This window comes from Oncorhynchus gorbuscha, linkage group LG08 (assembly GCF_021184085.1).
Source record: "Oncorhynchus gorbuscha isolate QuinsamMale2020 ecotype Even-year linkage group LG08, OgorEven_v1.0, whole genome shotgun sequence".
NCBI lineage: Eukaryota > Metazoa > Chordata > Actinopteri > Salmoniformes > Salmonidae > Oncorhynchus > Oncorhynchus gorbuscha.
This window is the reverse complement of record NC_060180.1, coordinates 60,470,590-60,498,037: the sequence shown is the minus strand read 5'-3', so window position 1 is coordinate 60,498,037 and position 27,448 is coordinate 60,470,590. Positions and strand designations below refer to the sequence as shown.

Here is a 27,448-nt window from a genome sequence, read left to right as displayed (position 1 = left end):
ACGGTGGCTAGGAAAAACTCCCTAGAAAGGCCAAAACCTAGGAAGAAACCTAGAGAGGAACCGGGCTATGTGGGGTGGCCAGTCCTCTTCTGGCTGTGCCGGGTAGAGATTATAACAGAACATGACCAAGATGTTCAAATGTTCATAAATGACCAGCATGGTCAAATAATAATAAGGCAGAACAGTTGAAACTGGAGCAGCAGCACAGTCAGGTGGACTGGGGACAGCAAGGAGCCATCATGTCAGGTAGTCCTGGGGCACGGTCCTAGGGCTCAGGTCCTCCGAGAGAGAGAAAGAAAGAGAGAATTAGAGAGAGCATATGTGGGGTGGCCAGTCCTCTTCTGGCTGTGCCGGGTGGAGATTATAACAGAACGTGGCCAAGATGTTCAAATGTTCATAAATGACTCAGCATGGTTGAATAATAGTAAGGCAGAACAGTTGAAACTGGAGCAGGAGCATGGCCAGGTGGACTGGGGACAGCAAGGAGTCCTCATGTCAGGTAGTCCTGGGACATGGTCCTAGGGCCCAGGCCAGTTGAAACTGGAGCAGCAGCATGGCCAGGTGGACTGGGGACAGCAAGGAGTCATCATGTCAGGTAGTCCTGGGGCATGGTCCTAGGGCTCAGGTCCTCCGAGAGAGAGAAAGAAAGAGAGAAGGAGAGAATTAGAGAACGCACACTTAGATTCACACAGGACACCTGAATAGGACAGGAGAAGTACTCCAGATAAACAAACTGACCCTAGCCCCCGACACATAAACTACTGCAGCATAAATACTGGAGGCTGAGACAGGAGGGGTCAGGAGACACTGTGGCCCCATCCGAGGACACCCCGGACAGGGCCAAACAGGAAGGATATAACCCCACCCACTTTGCCAAAGCACAGCCCCCACACCACTAGAGGGAAATCTTCAACCACCAACTTACCATCCTGAGACAAGGCCGAGTATAGCCCACAAAGATCTCCGACACGGTACAACCCAAAGGGGGGACCCAGACAGGCCGACCACAACAGTGAATCAACCCACCCAGGTGACGCACCCCCCAGGGACGGCACGAGAGAGCCCCAGCAAGCCAGTGACTCAGCCCCCATAACAGGGTTAGAGGCAAAGAATCCCAGTGAAAAGAGGGGAACCGGCCAGGCAGAGACAGCAAGGGCGGTTCGTTGCTCCAGAGCCTTTCCGTTCACCTTCCCACTCCTGGGCCAGACTACACTCAATCATATGACCCACTGAAGAGATGAGTCTTCAGTAAAGACTTAAAGGTTGAGACCGAGTTTGCGTCTCTGACATGGGTAGGCAGACCGTTCCATAAAAATGGAGCTCTATAGGAGAAAGCCCTGCCTCCAGCTGTTTGCTTAGAAATTCTAGGGACAATTAGGAGGCCTGCGTCTTGTGACCGTAGCGTACGTGTAGGTATGTACGGCAGGACCAAATCAGAGAGGTAGGTAGGAGCAAGCCCATGTAATGCTTTGTAGGTTAGCAGTAAAACCTTGAAATCAGCCCTTGCTTTGACAGGAAGCCAGTGTAGAGAGGCTAGCACTGGAGTAATATGATCAAATTTTTTGGTTCTAGTCAGGATTCTAGCAGCCGTATTTAGCACTAACTGAAGTTTATTTAGTGCTTTATCCGGGTAGCCGGAAAATAGAGCATTGCAGTAGTCTAATCTAGAAGTGACAAAAGCATGGATTAATTTTTCTGCATCATTTTTGGACAGAAAGTTTCTGATTTTTGCAATGTTACGTAGATGGAAAAAAGCTGTCCTCGAAATGGTCTTGATATGTTCTTCAAAAGAGAGATCAGGGTCCAGAGTAACACCGAGGTCCTTCACAGTTTTATTTGAGACGACTGTACAACCATTAAGATTAATTGTCAGATTCAACAGAAGATCTCTTTGTTTCTTGGGACCTAGAACAAGCATCTCTGTTTTGTCCGAGTTTAATAGTAGAAAGTTTGCAGCCATCCACTTCCTTATGTCTGAAACACATGCTTCTAGCGAGGGCAATTTTGGGGCTTCACCATGTTTCATTGAAATGTACAGCTGTGTGTCATCCGCATAGCAGTGAAAGTTTACATTATGTTTTCGAATAACATCCCCAAGAGGTAAAATATATAGTGAAAACAATAGTGGTCCTAAAACAGAACCTTGAGGAATACCGAAATGTACAGTTGATTTGTCAGAGGACAAACCATTCACAGAGACAAACTGATATCTTTCCGACAGATAAGACCTAAACCAGGCCAGAACATGTCCGTGTAGACCAATTTGGGTTTCCAATCTCTCCAAAAGAATGTGGTGATCGATGGTATCAAAAGCAGCACTAAGGTCTAGGAGCACGAGGACAGATGCAGAGCCTCGGTCCGATGCCATCAAAATGTCATTTACCACCTTCACAAGTGCCGTCTCAGTGCTATGATGGGGTCTAAAACCCGACTGAAGCATTTCGTATACATTGTTTGTCTTCAGGAAGGCAGTGAGTTGCTGCGCAACAGCCTTCTCTAAAATCTTTGAGAGGAATGGAAGATTCGATATAGGCCGATAGTTTTTTATATTTTCTGGGTCAAGGTTTGGCTTTTTCAAGAGAGGCTTTATTACTGCCACTTTTAGTGAGTTTGGTACACATCCAGTGGATAGAGAGCCGTTTATTATGTTCAACATAGGAGGGCCAAGCACAGGAAGTAGGGTCCAGTATACAGCTTGAAGGTTTAGAGGCCATGATTATTTTCATCATTGTGTCAAGAGATATAGTACTAAAACACTTGAGCGTCTCTCTTGATCCTAGGTCCTGGCAGAGTTGTGCAGACTCAGGACAACTGAGGTTTGGAGGAATACGCAGGTTTAAAGAGGAGTCCGTAATTTGCTTTCTAATAATCATAATCTTTTCCTCAAAGAAGTTCATGAATTTATCACTGCTAAAGTGCAAGTCATCCTCTCTTGGGGAATGCTGCTTTTTAGTTAGCTTTGCCACAGTATCAAAAAGGAATTTCGGATTGTTCTTATTTTCCTCAATTAAGTTAGAAAAATAGGACGATCGAGCAGCAGTAAGGGCTCTTCGGTACTGCACGGTACCGTCCTTCCAAGCTAGTCGGAAGACTTCCAGTTTGGTGTGGCGCCATTTCCGTTCCAATTTTCTGGAAGCTTGCTTCAGAGCTCGGGTATTTTCTGTGTACCAGGGAGCTAGTTTCTTATGAGACATTTTTTTAGTTTTTAGGGGTGCAACTGCATCTAGGGTATTGCGCAAGGTTAAATTGAGATCCTCAGTTAGGTGGTTAACGGATTTTTGTCCTCTGGCGTCCTTGGGTAGGCAGAGGGAGTCTGGAAGGGCATCAAGGAATCTTTGTGTTGTCTGTGAATTTATAGCACGACTTTTGATGTTCCTTGGTTGGGGTCTGAGCAGATTATTTGTTGCAATTGTAAACGTAATAAAATGATGAAATGTTAATTATATAAAGCAGCTCGTGTCATCATCTGCCAGAGAGGAGCCTCGGCCCAAACCCCAAGCAATACCTTTGGCCCAGATAACTCACACCGGAATCGGCCTGAGCCCCAAGTAATATATACATTTGGGCCAGATAACTCTCACCGGATTCGGCCCCAGCTCAAACACCGCATCCTAGCCAAAAGTAATACTGCCTAAGGCGGCCCAGACTCGGGCCACGTGACGTCGGCCGAGTCTGACTCTCAGCTGAGTGCCCAGACACTCAGACGGAATCGGCCCAGATCCACTGTGCTAGCTGGGAATTTGTGTGATGTCTGACTACTGCTTGTTAATTTGCTAGCTAACAGCAACAAGCCCATATGAGCTAGCTAAACATTGTGTCAGCATCGTGGTTGCATACAGTAGTAACGGTGTAACGGATGTGAAATAGCTAGCTAGTTAGCGGTGATGCGTGCTAAATAGAGTTACAATCGGTGACGTCACTTGCTCTGAGAACCTTGAAGTAGTGGTTCCCCTTGCTCTACAAGGGCCGTGGCTTTTGTGGAGCGATGGGTAACGATGCTTCCTGGGTGACTGTTGTTAATGTGTGCAGAGGGTCCCTGGTTCGCGCCCGGGTATGGGCGAGGGGACGGTCTAAAGTTATACTGTTACAACGGCAACACCAGCCTGAATTCTAATCAAGCTGACTCCAGTTGTGAAGCTGGGCTGTGCTGGAACGGGCTTCCCTCGATCCAGCTCGATTTTAGAATTCCATTTGAGCCAGCTCGATTTTAGAATTCCATTTGAGCCAGCTCAAATTTGACCCTAATTTGGTCCTGATTTTAAGTGCCAGTGGAAATGGGGATTAAAAGAACAGGCTGAGAGAGATATCTTCTCAGGCTTGTCGCTTTTCTCATTTGTACCCTTTATCCTGTTCTCCTGTGCTCGTTTTCACCTTATCTTCTCCTTTAATTCTCTCCCTCACACGTTTTCATGTGTTTTACTTGTCATGTTCTTCTTTATTCCTTCGTTCTTCTCTCCTCTCATTCAATCTCCTTCTCCTTGCTATTTTTCCTCCTTTTCTCCTTTTCTTTTTCTCTCATTCTCACCTTACCTCCTCTCCTTTTTTTCTCACTTTGCCTCCTCTTCCTCCTTCTCTTCCTCTCTTCCACCTTCCCTCATCTTTGTCCTTCTCTCCCCCTCTCCTTCTGCAGTGGTAGAGTAAGTAAGCTGCTGGCTCTGCCAGTAATGCACCAGTCAACAGAGCTAAGCCAGTGTAATTGCCTGGTCTAATCCCTCTGCCTGCACTGTTGCCTGGCTGCAGAGAGAGAGAAAGATATGGTACTCCACATTAATGTGTAGAATAGCAGGAAATCAGCTCTAAAACAGCAACATTTTCTCTCATGGCAAAATGTGTAAAATAGCATTAGATTAGCTAGAGAACTGAAAATGTTTTTCTCGGAACTTGCGTGGGGGCCCCGCGAAACAGCACTACGCCACTGACACACACACACACACACACACACACACACACACACACACACACACACACACACACACACACACACACACACACACACACACACACACACACACACACACACACACACACACACACACACACACACACACACACACACACACACACACACACACACACATTTTCTTTTTGTAACAACGTTAACAGAGTAAATATAAAGATACAGTATATGCCTACCTTGTTGTTGTCTGTTGGCTTAAAAAAAAGACACAAAACCATTGAAACGAAGTCCGCAAAACGTCACAAACCCTGCTGCTGCTGTCATTCGATGGCAGTGGCATTCACATATTTTCTTCAAAGAGAGGACACCATAATGAGATAAATAATGTAGCCTAAGCTACTCAAAATAGGACTTTTACAAGACTGAATCATGATTTGATTCTTATTAAAGAGATGGAGTCCAGACAGGCTACTTTAGTAAACTTTCTGAATGGACTTATACAGTACCTGTCACGCCCTGACCTTAGAGAGCCGTTTTATTTCTCTATTTGGTTAGGTCAGGGTGTGGTGTGGGGTGAGCATTCTAGGTTTTGTTTTCTATGTTTCTTTATTTCTATGTTTTGTCCGGGTATGCTTCTCAATCAGGGACATCTGTCTATCATTGTCTCTGATTGGGAATCATACTTAGGTAGCCCTTTTTCCCTCCTTCAGTGTGGGTAGTTAACTTTGTTAGAGGCATCACATATTAATTTTCCCTCCTCCACACTGAAGGAGGGAAAAAGAGCTTCACGGTGGTTTTGTATTGTTTATTGTTTTTGTTGGCGGCATTTTAAATAAAAGAACATGTACGCTCACCTTGGTCCACTTCTCACGACGCCCATGATAAAACAAACCACCACAAAAGGACCAAGCAGCGTGGTAAGGGGGACTCATGGACTTGGGAGGAAATCCTCGACGGACCCTAGAGGCAGCAAAGGATGAACTGCATTGTTAAGAGGGAACACGGCTAGCAAGGCAGTGGGTCACATGGGGAGTTTCGCTGAGTCAGGTTGGAAACCTGAGCCAAGTCCCCATGCTTACCGTGGCGAGCATTGTACTGGTCAGGCACCGTGTTATCCGGTGGGGCGCACGGTGTCTCCAGTGCGCGTTCACAGCCCGGTGCACTACCTTCCAGCTCCCTGAATCAGCCGGACTAGAGTGGGCATCCAGCCAGGTTGGAGGGTGCCGGCTCAGCGCATCTGGGCGCCAGTACGTCTCTACGGCCCAGGATGTCATGCGCCGGCTCTGCGCACTGAGTCTCCGGTGAGTCCAAACAGCCCAGTGCGTCCTGTGCCTGCGCCCCGCACGTGCCGGGCCAAAGTCACCATCCAGCCAGGACGGGTTGTGCAGGCTCTATGCTCGAGACCTCCAGGGCGCCTCCACAGCCCAGTGTATCCTATGCCCGCTCCCAGAGCCAGGCCTCTTGTGTGTCTCTCTAGTCCAGTGATGATCCATGGCACAAAGCCTCCAGTGATGATCCATCGCAAGAAGCCTCCAGTGATGATCCATGGCACAAACGGGTTGAAGTATGTCCTTTGGTTCCAACCTCTGTGTCTTTGTGAGACGTAGAGTAGGTGAACAGAGAATCTCCACATGTGTGGTTCCCATCATGAAGCATGGAGGAGGAGGTGTGATGGTGACACTGTCAGTGATTTATTTAGAATTCAAGGAACCTCCAGGCTATGTAAGGGCTATTTGACCAAGAAGGAGAGTGATGGAGTGCTGCATCAGATGACCTGGCCTCCACAATCACCTGAACTCAACTCAATTGAGATGGTTTGGAATGAGTTAGACCACAGTGAAGGAAAAGCAGCCAAAAGTGCTCAACATATGTGGGAACTCCATCAAGATTGTTGGAAAAGCATTCCTCATGAAGTTGGTTGAGAGAATGCCAAGAGTGTGCAAAGCTGTCATCAAGACAAAGGTTGGCTACTTTGAAGAATCTCAAATATAAAATATAGTTTTATTTGTTTAACACTTTTATTTCATAGTTAATGTCCATACTATTATTCTACAATTTAGAAAATAGTAAAAAATAAAGAAAAATCCTTGAATGATTAGGTCTGTCCTACTCAAACTTCTGACTTGTACTGTAGCGTTTCAGACATGACTGAATCTGACTTGCCAAGGAGAGGAAAACTGGGCATATTCCATATCCACCCAGAGGGCAGAAAAGGCTTGGATAAACTTTGATTAGTGTACTGTTTTTATCAGTCTGGCTCTGTTTGGTTACTACATGATTCCATATGTGTTATTTCATAGTTTTGATTTCTTCACACTTATTCTACAATGTAGAAAATAAAGAAAAAAACCTTGAATGGGTAGGTGTGTCCTAACATTTGACTGGTACTGTACAGTAGGTCTAAAGAGAGCATCAGTCAAACTCACACACGCAAACCCCCATAAAAGCACCCATCAATCAGAGCCACCAGCGTATCAGACACAACAGCTAATATTTCTCCTTTCGTTAAAACGTATTTAAAAAACTATTCTGTAAGGACAGACACTGGAAGACGAGAAGCAAGTATAGGGAGTGAATATTTAATAAATAACTGACGTGAAACAAAACAAAGACAGCGTCTGGACAGGGGAAACAAAATGACATTAATGCTGACACAGGGATCAAACTGAGGAACAGACAGATATAAAGGAAGCAATCAACAAAGCCTACCTTAGGCTTTCCTGAAAGTAAAGATAATGAATTGATAGTGAAAGGATGAAGGGGAGAACTATGCTATAGTATGAAGATAAAATTGACAATCATTAAAATAGAAACAAATGCCCATAGCCTATTTATCAGCGAGGCTGATTATCGTGGGGGAGAGTGTTGAAAAGATTTTGAAAATATTGAGAGGAGCTATTCTAATTTGAAAGGATGTAAAAAATAAAAAAAACTTTGACTGAAGCCCAGCTGTTCACTTTCCTAAATTTGACATTTGCGAGAAGCAGGCCAGGTACTTCTATGTGTGCTCAGGCGTGCTCCGTCAACATTGACAGGACAGAGAAACCAGACGCATACTCATTGCTCACATGGAGTATAAATTATGGTATAAAATACACAAAAACTCTCACAAAAACTCTCAAAAATGTAAGAAGTTTTTAATACATATATTAACATAAATGATTATAACCAGGGATTAATGGTACAGTTTTGGGGTGTCTCGTCTAGGGCAGCATATTGGCCAGGACCAGGCCTGATCCGCATTGTTTAGTCTATAAATGAAGAAAAGATTCAGTATCAAATTATACCATGCCAAGTTGGAGAAGATTGGCACATTGTTCATTTGACACAACATTAGAGCATTATAGGACTCAGAGCCAGAACAACCTTGTCAACTGCTGTTGAATAATTAATTAATAGTCAGACACATCTAGCCTTTTTTAGGAGAAGACCGATTTATTTATTTACTAGCAAGCAATGAAAATGTGCATTGTATAAAATACACATCAAACTATTTTTTACTGAAGAGCCAAAGCCTATAGCGCTCTAGACCCCCTCTTCTAGCAATGAGCTGCTCCAGCATCAAAGGTCAGTTGGAAGGAGGAGGAGATGTAGAAGGTTTAATAGACAGACTAAGTTAGCAAAACAATTGCTTTTAATCATTAGTGAACATTCTGGCTATTGGGTGAAGTGTATCTACATGAAAATAAATACAATCCAGAAGGAATGTAGGCCTATTTAAACAGTTTTGGCAGTTTTTTTTACGATGGTCTTTATCCATAGCTGTCAGTTACAATTACCGTCACAGCCCTACCGTAAATGTACAAATATCTACTTGAAGAATGAAGATTTCTGAGTGGTTTAGTTCCCCCTCTGAAACAAGGCATCTTTTCTTTCTTTATTCCTAAAATCCCAGTCAGTCTGCGCTCCAGATCTCCACACAAGGAGTTGTAGTGAGTCCCAGAGGAGCTGTTCCATATCGTAAAAACAAACACAGTGAAGGAAGCCCAGTGAAGCTCTGGGATTGGATTAAAGGGCCCGGCTGAGTAAACAATGTGGCACGCTGTTTATTTGGGGGGGGGTGAATTGCTCTTGATATCAGCAGGCATCCCAGGGAGTAAAAACAGGGGCTGTGGCCCTTTGGGGCCCCACCAAGATGTGTTTCCCTTTCTGCCATGCTGGTGGGATATAGACATTACTGTCTAGATCCACCTGCTACACAGAATGCTCTATAGCTCATCAGTTAGATGGCAATGGTGGGGATGAATTTAAAAGTGACCCTACTGGGCATGAACACAGTGCATACATACACGCACACACCCAACTCATACACGCACCCGCACATACTCATGCGCGCACAAAAACACACACACTTTACACACACTACCCCAGCCCACACAGACTGTCACCCCACTGTCACAAACACTCCAACCTATCGAACACATTACTCTCAGTAACCAAAATGCTCGATGATCACGCAGTCGTCTTAATTGTGGCGGCTGACATGCAAGTAACAATCAAGGCTGACTAGTGTGGCTAAATGATTGCCAGGCCAGGAGCTTGGTAAGTAATGCACTCGACAAATTAAATCTCACGGCAAATGAAAACAGCCAAAGGCAGCCGTAATAGCCTGCAAATCACCGGTTAAGTGGCAGCCACATCGGATTTATCCATCCTTCACTGCATAGGGGAATCTATTTATCTAGCAACCGAGATGAGATGCTCACACCTCACCTCTCACAGGCATCTTGTTTTGTTTTATGACTACTTGAAAACAGACAGCACACAAATATGCAAATATGTAAAACATTAAGGACACCTTCCTAATATTTAGTTGCCCCCCCCCCCATTTTACCCTCACAATAGTCTCAATCCACCGGGGCATGGACTCTACTAGGGATGCTGGCCCATGTTGACTTCAATGCTTCCCAAAGTTGTGTTAAGTTGGCTGGATGTCCTTTGGGTGGTGAACCATTCTTGATACACACAGGAAACTGTTGAGTGTGAAAAAGCCAGCAGCATTGCAGTTCTTAAAACAAACTGATGTGTATCAACTTAAAACAAACCTACTACCATACCCCGTTCATAGGACACTTCAATCTTTTGTCTTGCCCATTCACCCTCTGAATGGCACACATACACAATCCATGTCTCAAATGCCTCTAGGCTTAAAAATACTTCTTTAACCTGTCTCCTCCCCTTCATCTACACGGATTGAAGTGGATTTAACAAGTGACATCTATAAGAGATGATAGCTTTCACCTGGATTGTGTGTGTGTGATTTCATGTCATATGTATGTGTTCTATTAGCAGCACACACATGCACTATGTACACTGATGGTGAAATGACACATCCACATGATCATACAGATCAGTGTTCACGGCAGTATGTGCTGTGATGATTATAGAGTATATGTGTGTACGGTACAGTACAGTGTATGAGCTCTCTGTGTGTGTGATCGGATTCCAGTTGTTCTCTCCTCCTATGGCCTATTTCTGCAAACACAAACACTCCTCTATTTTTACTCTCTCTCATCTCTCATCTCACTATGTTATGTCTTTCTCTATCTTTGTCTCGCTATCTCACTCTCTGGTTCTCTGTATGTCTCTCCGTATGTCTCTCTCTTTATTTGTCTTTCTTTTCCTCACTCTCGTACAGACACCCAAGTGCTCTAATGAATATGGTGCTTGTAAACCAGTGTTGTTGGTCTGGTTCTCACATTGGGAGTCCTGATTATATGGCTTTGGGTAAAGGTGCCGGATATCTGGAGAGGTGATGTATTCCTTCCTTTTTTCTTTCTCTCCTCTCTCAGTCCTCTCTGTGGAGGTCATGACCTCCCTGTCACTGACCCCACAGTCGTCTCCATGGCTCTGAGCCGAGGTCGCCGTGGCAACACCGCCGATCCGTCACCTCTGTGTGTTCTGCTGCTTTGTCCCAGCACCCCAGCGCTATCCCACGTGGCTTAGCAGAAACAATGATTAATTGTGGCTGTGTTGACAGAAGCAACTGCCTGCCCTCACCCGTCCACCATGGGAAACATAAGGGCTGTGTCCTAATACGCTTATACAGCTTCCTTCACTTGTTTCCTTTATTTTCAACTGTCTGACCTCATCCCCCCTAAGATGGGAACTTCAAGAGATGTGTCCTAATACACCTATATGGCTTCCTTCACTTGTATCCGTTATTTTTTTTTACCAGGATATGTTCAGACAGTACATGTTCACACACCTTTTAAAATGCTGTAACACTAATACCGTATGCAAAACAATAAACTTTGATTTGATTGAAAAGAACTAGATAGACTTCACATTGATTTATACCTCAAGTATAGCTAGTAGCTATAGTACTGCAGTCTCCCTCTCCTTACAGCCCCATTCGCTGGAGTTATGGACTATAATTAGCATATAGAATAGCTGCTCGCTCAGCATTGGCATGTCCAGGAACATTCTTTAAGTGGGGAAAACGCTTCCATCAACAGAGCCGGACCGATAAAAACGTTCCACTAATCAAAGTTTATCCAAGCCTTTTCTGCCCTCTGGGTTGTTATGGAATATACCCCGTTTTCCTCTCCTTGGCAAGTCAGACTCAGTCATGTCTGAAACACTTGTGCCTGATTCACACCATAGAGCTGACCTGTACTGCGCTAGCTCTGATGTTTTCCTTTCACATTGCCCTCTCCAGCATGGTTCCAGCAGTTATGGTGGATGTGTAACCAGGCCAGCCAAATAGAGCTTGGCTTGGGCTGGTTCTGTTTGCCTCACATTTACATTACATTTAAGTCATTTAGCAGACGCTCTTATCCAGAGCGACTTACAAATTGGTGCATTCACCTTATGACATCCAGTAGAACAGTCACTTTACAATAGTGCATCTAAATCTTAAAGGGGGGGGGGGGTGAGAAGGATTACTTATCCTATCCTAGGTATTCCTTAAAGAGGTGGGGTTTCAGGTGTCTCCGGAAGGTGGTGATTGACTCCGCTGTCCTGGCGTCGTGAGGGAGTTTGTTCCACCATTGGGGGGGCCAGAGCAGCGAACAGTTTTGACTGGGCTGAGCGGGAACTGTACTTCCTCAGAAGTGTGAAAAAGGGTATAGCCTTGTATATCCTACGAGAGTTCCATGATTTGTGTCATCTTGCTTCTGTTTGTTAGTTTTATAAATCAGATACAGATAGAGTACCAGTCAACAGTTAGGACACACCTACTCATTTGAGGGTTTTTCTTTATCATGACTATTTCTTGCATTGTAGAGTAATAGTGAAGACATCAACACTATGAAATAACACAAATGGAATCATGTAGTAACCAAAATAGTGTTAAGCAAATCAAAATATATTTTAAATTTGAGATTCTTCAAAGTAGTCACCCTTTTCCTTGATGACAGCTTTGCACACTCTTGGCATTCTCTCGACCATCTTCACCTGGAATGCTTTTCCAACAGGAGTTCCCACATATGCTGAGCACTTGTTGGCTGCTTTTCCTTCACTCTGAGGTCCAACTCATCCCAAACCATCTCAATTGGTTTGAGGTCCGGTGATTGTGGAGGCCAGGTCATCTGATGCAGCACCCCATCACTCTCCTTCGTGGTTAAATAGCTCTTACACAGCCTGGAGGTGTGTTTTGGGTCATTGTCCTGATGAAAAACAAATGATAGTCCCACTAACTAGATATGATGGCGTATCACTGCAGAATGCTGTGTAACAGTGGCTTTCGAAAGTATTCACCACTTTTGGCATTTTTCCTATTTTGTTGCCTTTACAACCTGGAATTAAAATGTGTATCGTTTGATTTACACAACATGCCTACCACTTTGAAGATGCTAAATATTTTTGTGAAACACACAAGAAATAAGACAAAAAAATAGAAAACTTGAACACGCATAACTATTGACCCCCCCAAATCAATACTTTGTAGAGCCACCTTTTGCAGCAACTACAACTGCAAGTCTCTTGGGGTATGTGTCTATAAGCTTGGCAAGTCTCTTTGGGTATGTGTCTATAAGCTTGGCACATCTTGCCACTGGAATATTTTCTCAAGGCAAAACTGCTCCTGCTCCTTCAAGTTGGATGGGTTCTGCTGGTGTACAGCCATCTGTAAGTCATACCACCGATTCTCAGTTTGGATTGAGGTCTGGGCTTTGACTAGGCCATTCCAAGACATTTAAATGTTTCCCCTTAAACCACTCGAGTGTTGCTTTATCAGTATGCTCAGTGTCATTGTCCTGCCGGAAGGTGAACATCTGTCCCAGTCTCAAATCTCTGAAAGACTGAAACAGGTTTCCCTCAAGAATGTCCCTGTATTTAGCGCCATCCATCATTCCTTTAATTCTGACCAGTTTCCCAGTTCCTGTCAATGAAAAACATCCCCACAGCATGATGCTGCCACCATCATGCCTCACTGTGGGGATGATGTTCTCGGGATGATCTCGGGCAAAGCACCCCCACCATCACACTTCCTCCTCCATGCGTCACGGTGGGAACCACACATGCGGAGATCCTCCGTTAACCTACTCTCACAAAGACACGTTGGTCGGAACAAAAAATCTCAAATTTTGACTCATCAGACCAAAGGACAGATTTCAACCAGTCTAATGTCCATCTTGGCCCAAGCAAGTCTCCTCTTCTTATTTAGTAGTGGTTTCTTTGTAGCAAATTGATGAAGGCCTGATTCACGCAGTCTCTTCTGAACAGTTGATGTTGAGATGTGTCTGTTACCTGAACTCTGTGAAGCATTTATTTGGGCTGTAATCTGAGGTGCATCTAACTTTAATTAACTTATCCTCTGCAGCAAAAGATAACTCTGGGTTTCCCTTTCCTGTTCCCCTTGGGAACCAGTTTCATCATAGTGCTGGATAGTTTTTGCGACTGCACTTGAAGAAACGTTCAAGTTGTTGAAATGTTTCATGTTGACTGACCTTCATGTCTTAAAGTAATGATGGACTGTTGTTTCTCCTCACTTATTTGAGCTGTTCTTGCCATAATATGGACTTGGTCTTTTACCAAATAGGTATATCTTCTATATACCACCTCTACCTTGTCACAACACAACTGATCGAATTGAATGCATTAAGAAGGAAACAATGGACTTGGTCTTTTCCCAAATAGGGCTATCTTCTGTATACCGCCCCTACCTTGTCACAACACAACTGATTGGCTCAAATAATTTAGAAGGTAAGAAAGGTAAGAAGGTAAGAAATTCCACAAATTAATAAGGATCACCTGTCAATTGAAATGCATTCAAGGTGACTACCCCATGAAGCTGGTTGAGAGAATGCCAAGAATATGCAAAGCTGTCATCAAGGCAAAGGGTCGCTACCTTGAAGAATCTCAAGTATAAAATACATTTGATTTGTTTAACACTTTTATGGTTACTAAATGATTCCATATGTGTTATTTCATCGTTTAGATGTCTTCACTATTATTCTACAATGTAGAAAATAGTACAAATATAGAAAAACCCTTGAATGTCCAAACCTTTGACTAGTACTGTATATCGTACAGACTAGAGTAATGTCCTTTAGTAACCTTTACTCGAAAGCTACCCTCTTGGCCATGTCTCTCTTGAAAACGAGTTTCTTTGAGATCTCAATGGGATCTACTGGTCAAATAATGGTTGAATAGAATACTGACAAACTTCTCATTGTGTTTGTCAATCTCAAGGCCTGTTGGCAAGAGATTCAGTGAGATGTCAATGAGATAACCTGGTTAAATAAAGGTTCCTCTCTGTGTCTGTTTGTAGGCGTTCCCTCGGGACCGCGGAACGTGATCTCCGTCGTGAACGAGACTTCAGTGATCCTGGAGTGGCACACGCCCAGGGAGACGGGCGGTCGTGAGGATGTGGTCTACAACATCGTGTGTAAGAAGTGTCGTGCGGACCGCCGTACCTGCTCGCAGTGTGATGACAACGTGGAGTTTGTGCCTCGGCAGCTTGGCCTGACAGAGACCAGGGTGTTCATCAGTAACCTGTGGGCTCACACGCTGTACAGCTTCGAGATACAGGCTGTAAATGGGGTCACCAACAAGAGCCCCTACCCTGCCCAGCATGTGTCTATAGACATCACCACCAACCAGGCTGGTAAGAGAATAGTGTGGGTGTGAGAGTTAGGGTTAGGGGAGTGTGTGTATGCATGTGGAGGGGATAGGGAAGATGACGATGATGCAGCAGGAACATTTTCATCATCTGTATACATTGTTGGTGTTTTCTGCTGTACCTGTGTCTCCTATATGGTTTTCATATCTTATTCCACATTGCTCAGCACTAGTTAACACAGCATAACCTCTGTATTTTTGACTCCTGGCCCTTTGCTTCTCCTATCACAATCTGTGCTGGAGAGATGTCATTGAGCTGTACTGTGAATAATGACTTTAAGGATTGAAGTGATGGGGGCAGCTTATTCCAACTATACGAGAACTCACAAAGTGAAATATTGAAACGGTCTCTCTTCTTTGGTTTCATTACCCTCTTTTCTCGTATCAAGGCAGTGGCCTGCTTGATAATTGAGTGTGTTGGGGGTTGGGGGATTTCCCCCTTTGGAATATGGTGAAGTTAAAACTCTAAACCGAAGACATGGCATACTAGGATCTGTGGCGAGACCATCATATCCATCCCTCTGCCCTATTTCTGCACCCTTTGTAGTTCCCCAGTTTTATTTACACATCAAACCCCGTGAAAAAAAGAGAAAATGCTGGTTTGCCTTTTGCTCTGTTCCACAAGAGAACATTCCAGAAATGCTTTCTTCTTAATAAAGGCCCTAATGCAGCCATTTTTATTTCAATATCAAATCATTTCTGGGTAACAGTTAAGTACCTTACTGTGATTGCTCTAAATTAAAATGGCAAAAAAGAAACAAAAATAGCTTCTAAGCAAGAGCAATATCTGATGCAATAATTTAGTTGTGACTGTCTGAGTGCGGAGGGTAAAACTGAATACTATCTGTTTATGGCAGAGGTTTGGAACTCTCTTTCTTATTGGTCTGTTAACTAAGTTAACAGGCTGAAAATTCATGTGGTCTTTTCAAACAACTAAAAGGGGATTATCATAATTCTCACAATTTCACAGTATTATTCCTTTATTTCTTTTTATATTTTGTATATTTTATTGTACTTTTATTAATAGTATTATTCCATCGATATAGTGTGGACTGCATTGGGCATTTAAGCATTGGTAGCAAGCCCTAAAGTAAATCAATCTGACTGACAAAAAGCACATGTTTTTTATATAACGTCTTTTCTGCTCAATCTTCTGAAGGTTGCGACAGCATTGAAGCAGCGGCATGGCTTGTCAGAGGTTTTTGCTTTTTGCAGTTTTCTGTTTTTAATGACGCTTTGTTTTCGGCAAGCAGCAATAATGGCAAAAACCTTGAAACATAACGTATCCTGGGTGAAATACCTGTTGAGGTTTGTTTTTATAGGGCTGAACAGGGCCAGTATTCACAAATCATCTCAGGAGTGTGATCTAGGATCAGGTCCCTCCTCTTACTCATTATGATTTAAAAGCAAAACCGAAATCAGCACTTCATTTCTTAGATCCTTTGTGAATACAGACCCAGGCCAGATTCTCTGCTATTCGCTGCGTCTTGGCAACAGTGCTGTAGCTCTTACAGAACAGGCAGGGAGACAAGAAGGGGTCGTGTTTAGTACTACATAATGACCATGCAGACATCTCCTCTGTCAAAGACATTAGCCCACGATTAGGGTAGCCTGAACCAAGCCAGAGAGTTGGACGGCCGCCTCCTCATCACTCTCTCTCTCTCTGTCTCTCTCTTTTTTTCTCACATCCGAAGACTCTGTCTCTCTCCAACTCCCTTGCTTTCTTTTTTTCTTTCCTCCCTCCCTCCCTCCCCTCCCTCCCTCCCTCCCTCCCTCCCTCCCTCCCTCCCTCCCTCCCCCTCCCTCCCTCCCTCCCTCCCTCCCTCCCCCCTCCCTCCCTCCCTCCCTCCCTCCCCCTCCCTCCCTTCCCCCTCCCTCCCTCCCTCCCTCCCTCCCTCCCTCCCTCCCTCCCTCCCTCCCTCCCCCCCTCCCTCCCTCCCTCCCTCCCCCTCCCTCCCTCCCTCCCTCCCTCCCTCCCCCCTCCCTCCCTCCCTCCCTCCCTCCCTCGATCTCTCTCTGGTGACGGAATATGAATTCAGCCACTGGAAATGACAGCTTTGGGATATTTTGTCTGCCCGGTCCTTTTCCTACAGTGTTCTTCATGCTCCCGTGGTGTTCCATCATGTACATAGTGGCACTTATCAAGGGACCTCGAGCACAAACTATTGACCAAGTGGAAAATGTAAATGAGACGCATTACATTTAACTGTGTTTACTAGTATGAGAGGGACCTCAGTCTGTCCATAACATGGAGTGTAGTGGTGTATTACAGATATGCTATTTTCGAGTGGTCATTTTGTTGGTCTGTGCCATATTACAGTTTTGAGTGTGTACTGTAACTTTTCTGGGACTTTTCTGTGTTAAACATATTGAACAACTTCTGGTACTTACTACTCTACAAACTGCATGGTTGATAGCAGAGCTTTGGCGCTATGGAAAAGTAAAAGTTGAAGTTGTGAACACTCCAGTTTGTGCATAAGCTAAAGCATTTTGATGAGCTTAAGTGAATAGCTCCTAAAAAATCTTCTTTCGATAAATACACCTAAATCATTGTACATTTTTCCAATGTTTGATTACAACATTTCAGAGGCGCAACTTTAGTTTTAGATGTGGGGGGGACATATACTGTTGTTTTTATCTTGGCGGATACACTACAGACAGCCTACCTGACTGCTCGGAGGCGTCCCCATGGTCCTAAAGCACACCGTTGCCTCGTTTTGTATCACATTCCAATTATGAAACTGGGTGAACGTGTTCCCACCATTCCCAGTAAAAGTTGCGCCCTTGCAACATTTGATTACAACAACCTCCAAGAAAATAATGACTAAGTACACACTTTCTCACAGGTACGCGAAAGAGAGTGGAGAAGGGTGCGGTCTCTCTCTCTCTCTCTCTCTCTCTCTCTCTCTCTCTCTCTCTCTCTCTCTCTCTCTCTCTCTCTCTCTCTCTCTCTCTCTCTCTCTCTCTCTCTCTTTGAGTCATCATGGCTGACAGTGAAATGAGACAGGGAAATGAGAAAGGCAAATAAATTGCTCTGATTATCAGGGTGGCATAATGGCTTCTGATTGTCCAATTTGACAGGAGAAATATGCCCTACTTGACAGATAGATGTAGGGAAGAAGAGGTGACTGGCTGTAATCGGGTCTGCCCATGCCCAGCCCTAGGAGACTCTTTGTGGTGCTGCTGCTTCCGACAGGAGGGTTTTCATATGCAGGCAGGAGGCTAGACCAATGCGCTGGACATGGTTATTGGCTGTCTTGGAGGAGACAGAAGGAAGGATCGAAGGATCATTTGGGGAGAACATTTTGTGAGGAGGGCAGTGAAAGAGTGAAAAGTTTTTCTTAGCCACACTTACTTGTGCAGACTGGACTGAACTCCCAAACAGTTCAAAAGGACACAAACATGTTTGCAATCGGTGTTCCATCCACGGGACGGTTGAGCTAACGTAGGCTAATGCGATTAGCATGAGGTTGTAAGTAACAAGAACATTTCCCAGGACATAGACATATCTGATATTGGCAGAAAGCTTAGATTCTTGTTAATCTAACTGCACTGTCCAATTTACAGTAGCTATTACAGTGAAATAATACCATGCTATTTTTTGAGAAGAGTGCACAATTTTGAACATGAAAATGTATTAATAAACAAAATAGGCACATTTGGGCAGTTTGGAATCAACATTTTGAACGGAAATGCAATGGTTGATTGGATTAGTCTAAAAATTTGCACATACACTCTTAATTGCACCTGGGCTGGAATAATACATTATGGCCTTACTCTTGCCTTTTTTTTTTTATTTTTTTATTTTACCCCTTTTTCTCCCCAATTTCATGGTATCCAATTGTTGTAGTAGCTACTATCTTGTCTCATTGCTACAACTCCCGTACGGGCTCGGGAGAGACGAAGGTTGAAAGTCATGCGTCCTCCGATACACAACCCAACCAAGCCGCACGGCTTCTTAACACAGTGCGCATCCAACCCGGAAGCCAGCCGCACCAATGCGCCGGAGGAAACACCGTGCACCTGGTCACCTTGGCTAGCGCACACTGCGCCCAGCCCGCCACAGGAGTCGCTGGTGCACGATGAGACAAGGACACCCCTACCGACCAAGCCCTCCCTAACCCGTGCGTCGCCCCACGGACCTTCCGGTCGCGGCCGGTTACGACAGAGCCTGGGCGCGAACCCAGGGACTCTGATGGCACAGCTGGCGCTGCAGTACAGCGCCCTTAACCACTGCACCACCAGGGAGGCCGCCTCTCTTGCCTTTCTCTTGCAAAGATGATGGTACAAAAAAATACAAAAGAACGGTTGGTTTTTTCTTGGTTTTATCTTTTACCAGATCTATTGTTTTTTATTCTCCTACATTCCTTTCACATTTCCACAAACTTCAAAGTGTTTGCATTCTAATGGTACCAAGAATATACTTATCCTTGCTTCAGGGCCTCAGCTACAGGCAGCTAGATTTGCGTATGTCATTTTAGACGAAAATTGGAAAAAAGGGGCAGATCCTTAAAAGGTTCATTGTATTTTAGATGGAAGAATGTAGGATTGATGGAGAAATAGGGGAGAAGATGAGAGATTGATTGTAACGGTCGTCTGTGGTGGAAGAATGTGAGGACCAAAGCGCAGCGTGGTAAGTGTTCGACAAACGAACAGTCCCGTAAGGTGAATGGAAAGAACACTAAACAGGAAATGATCAGCCACAAAACACAGGTGGGAAAAGGCTACCTAAGTATGATTCTCAATTAGAGACAACGAACGACACCTCAACCTGCCTCTGATTGAGAACCATACCAGGCCAAACACGAAACCACAACAAAGAAAAAAGAACATAGACTACCCAATCCAACTCACGCCCTGACCAAACTAAAACAAAGGCATAACAAAGGAACTAAGGTCAGAATGTGACATTGATACAGCGTGTTAGAGCGTGAGAGGAGAGATGTGTAAAAGAGAGAATGAAAGAGAGAGAGATAGACGGAATGAAGATAGAGGGGGAGAGACCGGTAGAGGAGGGGCAGTCAGTGGCAATGTGGTGCAGAGAGGTGCAGTGTGGATCAGTGCAGAGGCCATTAATGAGGCCATTAAACTGTCCTAGATACCTCTGTGTGTGTGTGTGTGTGTGTGTGTGTGTGTGTGTGTGTGTGTGTGTGTGTGTGTGTGTGTGTGTGTGTGTGTGTGTGTGTGTGTGTGTGTGTGTGTGTGTGTGTGTGTGTGTGTGTGTGTGTGTGTGTGTGTGTGTGTGTGTGTGTGTGTGTGTGTGTGATAAAGGCCTGATCAATATCAAGATTTAGGGGCTCATTCACAGCCTGCCCTGCCCTGTGCTGGACACACGCACACACACAGCTCAGATTATTTACACCTTCTCTCTACACAGCTCAGATTATTTACACCTTCTCTCTACACAGCTCAGGTTATTTACACCTTCTCTCTACACAGCTCAGGTTATTTACACCTTCTCTCTACACAGCTCAGGTTATTTACACCTCTCTACACAGCTCAGGTTATTTACACCTTCTCTCTACACAGCTCAGGTTATTTACACCTTCTCTCTACACAGCTCAGGTTATTTACACCTTCTTTCTACACAGCTCGGGTTATTTACACCTTCTCTCTACACAGCTCAGGTTATTTACACCTTCTCTCTACACAGCACAGGTTATTTACACCTTCTCTCTACACAGCTCAGGTTATTTACACCTTCTCTCTACACAGCTCAGGTTATTTACACCTTCTTTCTACACAGCTCAGGTTATTTACACCTTCTCTCTACACAGCACAGGTTATATACACCTTCTCTCTACACAGCTCAAGTTATTTACACCTTCTCTCTACACAGCCCAGGTTTAGTCATCTCCCATGTTATGTTTTTTCAGGAACATTATGCTTTAATTTACTTAGGAGCACACAGTGTACAGACCTAAGTGTTGCGCGGTAAATGTTAAATATCTACTTTATTAAGGTTAATGCGTACAAGGGTCATTTCAGTCGAGGACCGGAGGAATGGGTAATGTAAAAAAAACTCCAGAAAACTTTGGAAATGTTCTCTGATTTACACAATGTCCTCAACAGCATCCGTCTCTCCCTCCATCCCTCCTCCCCTCCATCCCTACATCCAAGACACTTAACCCATATGAGCAGCTGAATGACATCACTCAGAGAGGGACTTTTCTTCCCTCTTTTACTGCTTCCCTCAGCCTTCATCTTTGTCTCCTGACTGGCACAACATTGTACCCTAGATTGCGTGCCAACTGCCAAACCCTCTGTATCTAAACACTCCTCCTCAAATCAAAGTTTATTTGTCACATGCGCCGAATACAACAGGTGTAGACCTTACAGTTAAATGCTTACTTACAGGCTCTAACCAATAGTGCAAAAAAAGGTATTAGGTGAACAAAAGGTAGGTAAAGAAATAACAATGCAGATAGCCTGGTTAGCCAATGACACAACGCAGATAGCCTGGTTAGCCAATGACACAACACAGATAGCCCGGTTAGCCAATGACACAACGCAGATAGCCCGGTTAGCCAATGACACAACGCAGATAGCCCGGTTAGCCAATGTGCGGGAGCACTGGTTGGTCAGGCCAATTGAGGTAGTATGTACATGAATGTATAGTTAAAGTGACTATGCATATATTATAAACAGAGTGTAGCAGCAGCATAAAAGAGGGGTTGGACACACACACACACACACACAATGCAGATAGTCCGGGTAGCCATTTGATTACCTGTTCAGGAGTCTTATGGCTTGGGGGTAAAAACTGTTGAGAAGCCTTTTTGTCCTATACTTTGCACTCCGGTACCGCTTGCCATGCGGTAGTAGAGAGAGAACAGTCTATGACTGGGGTGGCTGGGGTCTTTGACAATTTCTGGGCCTTCCTCTGACACCGCCTGGTCCTGGATGGTAGGCAGCTTTGCCCCAGAGATGTACTGGAACGTACGCACTACCCTCTCTAGTGCCTTGCAGTTGGAGGCCAAGCAATTGCCATACCAGGCAGTGATGCAACCAGTCAGGATGTTCTCGATGTTGCAGATGTAGAACCTTTTGAGGATCTCAGGACCCATGCCAAATCTTTTTTGTTTCCTGAGGGGGAATAGGCTTTGTCGTGCCCTTTTCACGACTGTCTTGGTGTGTTTGGACCATTCTAGTTTGTCAGTGATATGGACACCAAGCTTTCAACCTGCTCCATTACAGCCCAGTCAATGAGAATGGGGGCGTGCTCGGTTCTCTTTTTCTGTAATCCACAATCATCTCCTTAGTCTTGGTTACGTTGAGGGACAGGTTGTTATTCTGGCACCACCCCGCCAGGTCCTCCTCCCAGTCCAGAGAAACTCATTTTAGAAGTAGTCCCAAAATTCCCACAGAAATGCAAACATCTCTTCCATCCTGCAGCCTTCATGGGCATGTGGAAACCAGAAAACCCCAGCAAGTTCACCAAAACAGACTGCGGCTCAGAGGGATTCTATACAGTCCTCCCAGATGCAGTCAGATCCAAATCTAAACATCCAAAATATATCAAAGAGATGTGAGCCTCTGACCTAACTTAAACCAGAGGGATGTGAGGGGAACCACGCCAAGGCCCATTTGGATCCCTACTCATTATGTTTTGTGTTTACGTGCTTTGAGTGCACTAAGTCTTTCCATGTGTTGGTGTTGGTGTACACGGGTTGTTTTAGACTAAGAACACATGAAGACACACAGCCATAGTTGACAAGGTGCAGGCTACATGGGAGAAAAGACCAATATTTAGGAGTTCATTCACAGCCTGCCCTACCCTGTGCTGGACACACGCACACACAGCTCAGTTTATTGACACCTTCTTTCTACACAGCCCAGGTTATTTACACCTTCTTTCTACACAGCCAGTTTAGTTGTGCGCTCTATAAGACTCTCTTGTATTTATTGAATCGCTTGTTCATTTTCTCGTTCCTTTTGTTTGACCATTGCTTAGTTCATCCATTCAGTCAGTCAGTCAGTCAGACAGACAGTCAAGAAATCATTTGAGTATCATAGAGTTGACAAATTTCTACAAATTTCTACAAAAATCTACATGGGCTGTTGCTTTTTCTCACTGCCTCAATGCACAGCACTGACTGACTATAAGAGAGCATAGAAAAGCTTCATGTCAAACCATTTCATCATCCTCTACTCCTCTCCAGGGCTGGCTGAAGGTGCCATTTTGTTTCATTTGATGCCAGTTTCTCATAAATGTTGTAACTTGTCCCTTGAACCCAGAAACTGGCAGCTAGCTGGAGGCGATCGAAGGAGAATGGCTCTGAATGCTACTGAGCTCCTTAAACCTCAAGATGTCTTTATCTAGTGTCTGAAGTACAACAGAGAAAAATGAATTTTGTAAACCAAAAGACAAGCTTGTCTTCCTTAATTATTTTCATTACAGTCTTTGCCACTAAATCTCTCCTCGGGCTATCAAAGATAATTCCATGTTCCAGGCAACTCTAGAGCATCCAGGACATGACACAATCAAGAACGCGGCAATAATGCCTGTTTTACGTCTACAATTCAAGAGTGGTGGCGCTACTGGCATCACTGGAGGGATTTGAAAAATGGTTAATTGGTTCCCTGACAGAAACTCTTGGAAATGCAGCACAGAATATGGCACAGAAAGGAACAGAACAGAGCAGTGTAGAACAGAACAGAACAGTGCAGAACAGAACAGGACAGCACAGAACACTGGAGAACTGAAGCTTCCCTGTGATCTGTGAGGCCCATTACCATGTAGTCACGACTGGACAGTCCTTCTGAGAGAGAGAGAGAGAGAGAGAGACGGTGAGAGCATGTTACCCCTCATCTGAATTGAACAGAAGCCCCTATTAGATGACTATGGTGTGGTGGTGCTGTGTCTTTAAGGAGAAAACCACAATTAGACTGTTCTATGAGGGAATGGGCCTTGGACCACTGGTCAGCTGACCAATTACCGGGACGTTTCCGACCAATCGTTGAACTGGGAATTAGTCAAGCATTTCGGGAACATCCAGCTGGGAATTGAGGGATAGATGCCCTGTGGAATGTGGATTGTGGAATGTGAAATGTATTACGCTTATGCTGGGAAGATCTAAATGAGGGAGTTGATGCAAAGGGAGAATGGGACTAATTATTTTAACCTAAAGCATTTACTAAAGACATTTATACTACAATATTATTGAGAATGGGAATGAGAGGGCTACTTAGACAGTGTTGGGAAGGGATCACAGCAGTGATTGAAATGAGGCATGCGTTGAGGTGTTCAGAGGCTTGACTTCAGTGCAGGACAGGAATAGACTGGGAAGAAAAGAAACAACAACACACTACACAGTCAGACAAAAGAGCTAAGAATGAGTTAGTCCAAGCAAGGAGTAAAATCATTGATGTGTAATAATGTGATTGTTTATGTGATTGATTTTACATACAGTAATGAGTGAAAATTGATACGGGTGCTCACAGTGCTTGGAGAGGAAACATTCAATGTGCCAGTGGATGAGCAGGCACATGAGACGTGGCTTCAGTTCATGTCAGGAGAGAGTTGACAATGCCTGTGGAGTGGAGTAGTCATCACCTCTTAATCAGGGAACAGGAGGGGGCTGTTAATACAAATAGCAGATACATTCCATTACAGCTGCGCCATTGTAGGTTTGAACAACAAGTTTGTCCATGAAGTTAAACTCAGACAGCGCATCAGGCCCACTTGACACATGACACATCAAAGTAGCCCAAGAAACATTCCTGAATAAAGCCCTGATCATTCACATACATGACGACAACGGACAACTGCAAGCAGACTGGTGGCACCATAAGTCCCAGACTGGTGGCACCATAGGTCCCAGACTAGTGGCACCATAGGTCCCAGAGTGGTGGCACCATAGGTCCCAGAGTGGTGGCACCATAGGTCCCAGAGTGGTGGCACCATAGGTCCCAGAGTGGTGGCACCATAGGTCCCAGACTAGTGGCACCATAGGTCCCAGAGTGGTGGCGCCATAGGTCCCAGAGTGGTGGCACCATAGGTCCCAGACTAGTGGCACCATAGGTCCCAGAGTGGTGGCACCATAGGTCCCAGAGTGGTGGCACCATAGGTCCCAGAGTGGTGGCACCATAGGTCCCAGAGTGGTGGCACCATAGGTCCCAGAGTGGTGGCACCATAGGTCCCAGAGTGGTGGCACCATAGGTCCCAGAGTGGTGGCACCATAGGTCCCAGAGTGGTGGCACCATAGGTCCCAGCCAGAGTGGTGGCACCATAGGTCCCAGACTGGTGGCACCATAGGTCCCAGAGTGGTGGCACCATAGGTCCCAGAGTGGTGGCACCATAGGTCCCAGACTGGTGGGGCCTGGAGTTTCTCCTTGTGTATTTATATTTTCCTTATGTACTATATTTATTTATTTTGCTCCTTTGCACACCATTATTTCTACTTTGCACAATAATAATAATTGCTATATTGTATTTACTTTTTACTTTGCCACCATGGCTCCTCTGAGGAGCCTCCACTGATGTGATGGCCCTGTACTGTTGTGTGGAGTTAAAGAGTCGTAGATGTGTAATGTGATGGCCCTGTGCTGTTGTGTGGAGTTAAAGAGTCGTAGATGTGTAATGTGATGGCCCTGTGCTGTTGTGTGGAGTTAAAGAGTCGTAGATGTGTAATGTGATGGCCCTGTGCTGTTGTGTGGAGTTAAAGAGTCGTAGATGTGTAATGTGATGGCCTTGTGCTGTTGTATGGAGTTAAAGAGTCGTAGATGTGTAATGTGATGGCCTTGTGCTGTTGTATGGAGTTAAAGAGTCGTAGATGTGTAATGTGATGGCCTTGTGCTGTTGTGTGGAGTTAAAGAGTCGTAGATGTGTAATGTGATGGCCTTGTGCTGTTGTGTGGAGTTAAAGAGTCGTAGATGTGTAATGTGATGGCCTTGTGCTGTTGTGTGGAGTTAAAGAGTCGTAGATGTGTAATGTGATGGCCTTGTGCTGTTGTGTGGAGTTAAAGAGTCGTAGATGTGTAATGTGATGGCCTTGTGCTGTTGTGTGGAGTTAAAGAGTCGTAGATGTGTAATGTGATGGCCTTGTGCTGTTGTGTGGAGTTAAAGAGTCGTAGATGTGTAATGTGATGGCCTTGTGCTGTTGTGTGGAGTTAAAGAGTCGTAGATGTGTAATGTGATGGCCTTGTGCTGTTGTGTGGAGTTAAAGAGTCGTAGATGGGTAATGTGATGGCCTTGTGCTGTTGTGTGGAGTTAAAGAGTCGTAGATGTGTAATGTGATGGCCTTGTGTTAGAGTAGCAGTCTGCAGATAACCCCCCCCCCCCCCCACTGCTCTCTCTCTCTCTCTCTCTCTCTCTCTCTCTCTCTCTCTCTCTCTCTCTCTCTCTCTCTCTCTCTCTCTCTCTCTCTCTCGCTAGGGTCACTGGGAGGGTTGACTTTGATTAATGTTAAGCCGAGTGTTGCATTCAAATCTGGGGGCAGCCAGTTGGGCCAGATAAAAGTAGACCAGAGGAACAAGGGAAGGGGAGGGATGCAGGATGGGGGAGGAGAGAAGTGCATGGGACAGCCACCAATCACTGTCATCGCTGGTGTCCCCTGGTAACGATGGGGACGCGTTTTGACTTCAGCAGGCTTGACCCTTGACTTGCAGCCAGGTACTGACAGTCCTGTTACAAAAACAGGCTCATTACAAACAGGGCACTAACACACATAGGCCTTCAAGATGAGGACTAGGCAAACTTTTTATCCATGAGTTGCAGAAGTGCTACGATAATTGAATTGTGACTTTTAGACAGGGGGTACAGTATATTGTACTTCTTTGTGTGTGGAGATTTTTAAATGGAAATGTTTAACGCAGCAGCACAACCATGGGCACACACCCTCACTCATCCAATCAGTGAGACATGCTAAAACCATGTATAATTTCAAATATCTGCCTTGTCTTACTATAATTGGCCAAACTGTGTCTGTCTGCTTAAATACATGAGTCTGGGTCTTAGTTTCTGTCCCAAATGGCACACCTTTCCCTTGCACAACAGAGCGCAATGGGCTGTGGTCAAAAGTAGTGCACTTTGTAGACAATATGGTTCCATTTGGGATGCACACTCAGTCTGTTAGACTGGGGTCTGGTTCTAGAATACACACTCCCTTCCGCTACCCCCTTCCGAGGCTCCGAGTGCATGGAAGACAACAGCAGCGTTGGGGCCTACTGGGGCTGTCAGTAACACTGTGTGCTGTGCTGTGCTGTGCCCAGGGCCGGTAATTGATAACGCGGCCCAGCAGAGCTCTGGGCACTGGAGCGTGTGGCAGCCAGATAGGAGAGGCTGAGCTATACCAAGGTGAGACAGGGTAGGATGAGAGTGCGGGGGCTGAAACCGAGAGAGGGAGGCAGGTGGAGTGGAGGGGGGTTGAGTTGATTGGCTGGGGGTTATTTGGGGATTTTGGGAGCTGGAGTGTGAATAAAGTTTGGTGTGTTTACGAAAAGTGTGTGTGTGTGTGGGGGGGGGGGGGGGGGGGCACAGGGTGTG

The 27,448-nt window shown here is 45.0% G+C and overlaps 1 protein-coding gene across 3 annotated transcripts in view; it reads left to right on the top strand.

Moving 5' to 3' along the window:
- The window catches only part of LOC124041929 (ephrin type-B receptor 1), a 432,554-nt gene that overhangs the window by 328,463 nt on the left and 76,643 nt on the right, over window positions 1-27,448 (top strand). For all 3 annotated transcript variants that reach the window (XR_006840006.1, XM_046360112.1, XM_046360111.1), the window contains exon 5: window positions 14,613-14,948. Coding sequence is in view for 2 of the 3 variants with exons in the window: in XM_046360112.1 (XP_046216068.1) it covers window positions 14,613-14,948 (336 nt within the window). In the remaining variant the exon portion in view is untranslated. The remainder of the gene's footprint in view (window positions 1-14,612; window positions 14,949-27,448) is intronic.